Source organism: Ursus arctos, unplaced genomic scaffold (assembly GCF_023065955.2).
Source record: "Ursus arctos isolate Adak ecotype North America unplaced genomic scaffold, UrsArc2.0 scaffold_27, whole genome shotgun sequence".
In the NCBI taxonomy this organism is placed as follows: domain Eukaryota; kingdom Metazoa; phylum Chordata; class Mammalia; order Carnivora; family Ursidae; genus Ursus; species Ursus arctos.
The window spans coordinates 9,302,431-9,308,812 of record NW_026622952.1 but is presented as its reverse complement, the minus strand read 5'-3'; the positions used below and the strand labels follow the sequence as shown (position 1 = coordinate 9,308,812).

The following is a 6,382-nucleotide window of genomic DNA, read 5'->3' as shown; positions in this document are numbered from 1 at the left end:
AAAGACAAGTAGCAAAAGTCGAACACACCCAGACCTTTCCATCTACACTAGAGTGTGTGATGCCGAGAGGTGGTTCCTAGGATAGCCCTGCAATCACTGCCGTCATTAATTCACAGTTATCATTAGCTCACAACAATTTTAGAAAAATGTGTCTTTTTTTTTTTCCCCTCCTAGCAGCAGCGAGAGTACTTCCATGTCAGCTGTGCTCTGGGAAACCTGAAATGCCATCCACACTGTCCTTAGGAATCTTCAGTTTTGCCCAAGCCCAATTAAAGCCTTCTCTCCCCAGACCTCCGTCCTCAAATGTCCTAAGTCTGTATCCATGACTACACGGGGACTGTATTTTCCCCCCTGTCTTTCCTTGGGATGTCACGAGAGCCAGCAGCTTGACCAGAAATCTGCTCGTGGTTACAGAGAAGGAAAATACATCTGGTCACAGAGAGCAGGAGCCTGTGGACAAGGCAGGAATTTGGGGTACATTTTGCGGCTCCTCGCTTTGACGGACTGCTCTGTGACCTTATGCTGCTAACACCTGCCTCCACGGGTGTGTGAAGAGCTTTCATTAGTATTCGTACATCTCCCTGATTGCCATAGATAGAAGATGGCAGAGAAGGACAAATTATTATTAATCATGGGGGGGGGGGAGAGATTTGAGTTCTGTTCCTTCACCAGAGACCTACACCCACAGACACTGTTTTCACAGTAGGAGGCTTAGATATAAATCTTGGTCTACTTCCTCTGCACTGGGGGAAGTGCCCAGTGCCTGCTTAATGCAAAGCTCCCGTTCCCCGCTCTGCCCGAGACTCGATGTGCTCTGCTTCTGCTTCCTAATGCTATTTAAGTTATTATGGAAAGGAGCCTTGTTATTCACGAGTGTGAGAGTTCATCTAATTAGCTGATTTCAGTTCATTTGGCATTAAATAATTCCCCAAATTCCCATATGTTTGAACAATATGTTCAACAAGGGGGATGATTCTCTGAAAGCAATTAAATAGTTCTTTTAGGAGAGCTTGTCATCGGTCACTCATAAGCATCCCTGCTATTCCTGTCTGTGATGAACGCAGGCAGCAATTATACGGAAAGCGCTTAACCTTCTCTGATGGCCACTGGCAGGCATCCACAGACGAGCGGCCACCCCGTGCTGCTTAGAGCTCACGCTGGAATTTCCCCCCCCCCCCGCCCCCCACCAACCTCAAGTATACTGTTGTATCTAGGCTGTTGAGCGAGCATTTGTTCTTGCTAATACACTGCTTTCCAAGCCCCTCTGCCTCGCTCACCTGCTCTGCTTAAAGGGAAATGCAGACATATTTTCAGTTCCCCCTGTGCCCTGGTTGTATGGGAAGAATTGTCGACTTTGGACCGAGGCTGCCTCTGTGGAGGACTGAACTTTGGGAATCCATCTTTGGGGCTTCCCGGAGTGGGGAGGACCCTCCATTCACATTCAGGTCTGTTTTAGATTCAGTAGGTAGAAGCTGTCCCTGCCCACTTCTGTGTCTGGACTTTGAAGGCAGCAGCAAATTACGGATAATGAGCTACAGTATGACCATTTCTAAGAGAACAAGCAATGTCAACAAAAGCAAGTCAGACACTAATAACATGTTAGATGTACTCGTAGAAAAAAACCAAAACTGTTTATACAAGACCATGGAAGAGGTGGTACCTTTTGGTGCTAAATTTCATCTTTATCTTGCTCAAGGGGTGGCTTTTTTGACAAGGGATGACATATTTAAATGCCCTTCCTAGGTTGGGTAAGAGAAAACTTCTGTATTAATACCAGTCCCAGCTGCCACAGAGCAGTGTTCATCTGAGAGTCCTAAATGGCTTTATGGACTATATTCTGTATCACTGTATTTCTTACAAGTGAAAATACAGCCCCCCCCAAAAAAAAATCAGATAACTTGTTCAAAAACACAGAAGCAGTTAGGGAAGAATGAGTAGACTTCGGGGTTCTTCTCATTGACTGCTGGCCTATAAACCAGCCCACCTACCATTTGGGGACAGAAATTAAAACCAAAAGACAAGAAATTGAAAGAAACATTCAATGATATCATTTCCCTTTAGTTAAATTTCACCTCCTTTTATATGTTTCATAACTCTATTCCCATTGTGAAGAATTCACAATACAGAAAAGTCTCAACACTAGGATTGGGTGGAATGACTTTAAATTTAGAACTAAAATAGGAAGGAGTTGAAAGCTATGTATTTATGTATTTAATTATGCATATCTATAACTGTCTACTATGCTATCACTATATAACCTATGTGTGCATTGGCAGAAAACAAATGTTTTCAAAAACAGAAGTGACATACTCAGTCTGGGTATGTCTGAAGGGTTGCTTTGTTCTGTAATAATTTGTTTTATCGCTTCCTAGCATTAAAAATATTTGTAGACCATGTTGTTGGGAGAAAGGAATCTGATGGGAAGATTACTAGGTCAGTTGTTCCTACAAAGCTCTCGGCTTTGGTCATTGATAATGTTATCAACAAGAATAAGGATTCAGCAGCCGGTTTGTGACACACCAGCCAGGTCTCTGCTCTCTTCTGTTCTGCCCTATATTTCTGAGGAAGCACCTGTCATTTTGTTTGTCAAAACCTAGATTTGAAATCTAAGCTAAACTTGTCTGCGTGCTTGAGCTGTTCAGGATAAATGGCTGTCACCCAGACCAGCCCTGGGCATGTGTGGTGCCGTCCAGGAGGGAATCCTGGGAAACCATTTTCCTCAGCCTGAAGAAAGCCCCGGTCTATAACTAAATTCTCTTTCAAACGCTCCCCCTTCTTGACATGCTTCTTGTACCCTTTCCCAACCATGAAGCCTCCAGTCCGACGGATGCGAGGTGCTTCTGAGTCCTGAAGTCACCTGTGGCCCCCCAGACATGACTGTCACCACTCCCTTTGCATTGACCATACCACACTGTGCGGACGTCAGCTCTGAGCACTGGAACATCCATTTAAAGAAGAGGACGCAGCAGGGCAAGTGGGAGGTGAGACCCTCAGCTTCCTTTTGAAAAAATAAGATTTAGCTTCCACCTATGGGGTAGATTTAACCTTACCTTCTTTCAAGATGAGTCTGCTGTGAAATCTGTAAGCGTTTTCTTGTTTTTTTTTCAGAGGGTGGTGGCTGGGTTTTCCAATAACCTCAAGGTATTGGCTAGTGTTTTTTCCTGAGAATGGAAAACAGAAGCAAGAGAGCATCCCGAGCTCTTCTCTTTGGTTTTACGATACAGTTGTAATTACCCACACAGAAGCATACCCTTATGTGTCCATTCCTGGTGCGTTCCTTTACTTCTCTCCTTCCTCCCAGACCATGTCCCTGCCTGAATGACTTTCCCTGTGGCCTCTGTGGAGATGGGGAGGCGAGATCGGGAGGCGACTCAGGGCACACAGGCTGTGTTCATAAAAGAAACTTCTCTCTGATTCTGCCATCAGAGGGATTAGAACATGTTGAAATGTTCAGCAACACAGTAGTTGCTAAAAATATTTTGGTGAATTAATGAATGCATTGAGAATTATCGAGCGTCTGTTGCCCTGTGTATAGGAGCACATATGAAAGTGATACAGTCCAAGGGGAGAGCAGAAGAGAGATAAGACAATGAGGAAGCGTTTGAGGCGGGTAACAACAAGAGAGACAGACACAGCAACAATTGCACTGTTATTACTATTTTAAGTGAAACCTCTGATTTATCTGTCTGATAGGGATTCCTTTTATGTCTGTCTGAAGTCAGTTTGCATGAAAGCAGGTGAATTTTCTTGCTGGAACACAATGACCTGTTCCCGCTAGCCCTGGGATCCCCAGGAGGGGCTACAGGCAAAACGAGTAAAAGGAAAATCTTGTTTCTTTAGGAGAAGAAAATTCCCAGTTGCTACAATGGATTACATTTACCCTGCCCAGCTATCTCTGCAACTAGCCTGTACTCTGTTGAAAATGCATCCTGCTATTTCTTCAGTCCTAGTACAACCAGGGGCACGTTTCCTGGGCATGAAGTTCCGTGGGTTTCATAAAGGGGCCAGGTTTTGCTCTCTTTTCCATTAGGGTTTGCTTTGCCTTGATTTTTACCACTTTAGTTTTTCTGTTGAGCACTTCCTCACAAGCTTTTCAGGTGGTGTTATATTTATGCTCTACCCAACCAGTCACACAAACCCAAGTTCTTATCAGGGAAGGTGGAATATTCTAGTACATCTTACCAAAACCATTTATTTAATGGTCCCTCATGAATGAATTTGGTGGAAAGAGGATAAAATACTTGAAGGAAAATAAATATTACCTTAAGGATATTGAAAGAGATTTTCAGAAATAGACCTTATTCAAGACAGAGTTTGCTGGTCGGGTGTTAATATTTAAGATTTTTCTTAAATCCGGCACTGCACGAATTAACTGAAAAAAGGAGAAGTCTGGAAATGAGGTTTGTTGTAACCTATAGAATCCCAACACACCGAATAAAACTATTTCTCGAATTCCTGATGTAAGCAGTTATTTTGCTAGAAAGACAGCATTTAACATCAAGGAAATGAAGACAATAAAAATATTCTGGAATAATTGTGTTACGTCCATGCAAAGTCACTGTTAAATCGCATCTTATTTCCAAGCGGAGAGAATCTCATACACCTCTTCCCCCACAGGAAGTGATGTCAGTGGAGGATGAATCCACGTCCTGTTACTGCCTTTTGGACCCCTTTGCGTGTCACGTGCTCCTCGACAGCTTCGGGACATACGCCCTCACTGGAGAGCCAGTCACAGACTGTGCCGTGAAGCAGCTTAAGGTGGCGGTTTTCGGCTGCATGTCCTGTAACTCCCTGGATTACAACCTGAGGGTCTACTGTGTGGACAACACCCCTTGGGCATTTCAGGTCAGCCTTTCCTCTCGAATTCTTGTGGTGTCATGAAAGCATGGGGTTTCCTAAAGACCAACAGAGAATTCTATTGCTGAGGGTCTGCAAAATGAAGCCACACCGCTGGCTTGCTGGGGATACCTCTCTTGAAGCAAGAGCTGTGTTACCGTATGTCCAACAATGTGCGGAGGTCCAGGGACCTGAGGTGCTTGGCACTGGAGAAGAGTCAGGGCGCCTGGGTGGCTCAGTGGGTAAAGCGTCTGCCTTCAGCTCAGGTCATGATCTCAGGGTCCTGGGATCAAGCCCCGCATGGGGCTCCCTGCTCAGCAGGGAGTCTCCTTCTCCCTCTCCCTCTCCCCCTCTTCTGCTCATGCTCTGTCTCTCTCAGTCTGTGTGTGTCTCTGTGTCTCAAATAAATAAATAAAACCTTAAAGAATAGAGATTAGTTACATAAACACATATAGAAAACATTCAGTGCTGAATTATAAACTGACTTACAAGTGTAGTCAGAATTTAGAAAACAGAGGCCCAACTGCAATAGCGAGACTGGAAAACAATCTCTGAGAGCCCTTGGTGAACCTTCATGGATGTCATTTAGGAACAAAAGAGAAAGGGCTACCATGTCATGAAAGGAGAATGGCATGAGCCACAGGAAGAACAAGTTATTTGATGTGCAGAAGGCAGTGAGAAAATTGCTTGAACCAGCTGAAGGTTACAGTTAGGGAACAACAATTATAAATCCTATCTATCAGCAGGCAGTCAGGTTATATCCTGGATACATAGTCTATTAACAATTAGGGCTACTAGGGCAGAGAGAGTTCAAGGTTCCTTTCCAATTTTGGTACTTTTAATCACGTAAGACTCCTTTTAAATTAGCTACTCACGAAGAGTGCGAGTTTATTAATAGCGGCAAGGATAATGCAGAAGTGCCTGTGTAAGCTTTGCCCATGTATAAATAGCCTAGCTCTCCTGACACACCTCATCCCAGATCCCTGCTATTCCAGTCCTGGATCATTAAGTCCGTTATGCAGAGCATTTCCTCAGTAACTAGCTTTTAAGACACTGAGCTGGAAAACTCATGTTTACCAATAGAAGAGCTACAATGACCCGAATCCTGAACATAAGCCAGGAAAGGTGACACAGTGCCAGCCCATGCTCCCGAACCTGCCCTATCTCCTAAGTAGCACAGGTCATTTTGAAAGGCACACCTACTATGTGGCTGCTCGTTAAAGGGCCTCTTTTCAGAGGGACGCCATTTTGTAGAGGAAAGATCTTCCTTGCGAGTCTTTAAATGTCATCCTGTGATGGCTATTTGATCATTTAATCTGCTTTTGCCACCCCTAATGAGAACATTTTTCCAAAATGAAGCACATTAACAGACATTCGGCAACCAAAAATAAAGAATGAACTGAGGTCGTTATTACCACTGAATGCATCATGACTCAAGTCGGATGTTTAGTAACTCGGCCAGATTTTGAAGGCTGAGTAAACTGGAGTAAACATGGGGTGGGGAGGCAGGCCTTGGAGGATTTCCAGCCTCCGGGCTCATGTGGGT

General features: G+C 44.2%; 1 protein-coding gene across 4 annotated transcripts in view; it reads left to right on the top strand.

Moving 5' to 3' along the window:
* UNC5D (unc-5 netrin receptor D) overlaps positions 1-6,382 on the top strand; it is a 542,759-nt gene that overhangs the window by 496,616 nt on the left and 39,761 nt on the right. For all 4 annotated transcript variants that reach the window (XM_057303433.1, XM_057303432.1, XM_048226276.2 and 1 more), the window contains 2 exons: positions 2,813-2,981; positions 4,618-4,845. In XM_057303433.1, coding sequence (XP_057159416.1) covers positions 2,813-2,981; positions 4,618-4,845 — 397 coding nt within the window. The remainder of the gene's footprint in view (positions 1-2,812; positions 2,982-4,617; positions 4,846-6,382) is intronic.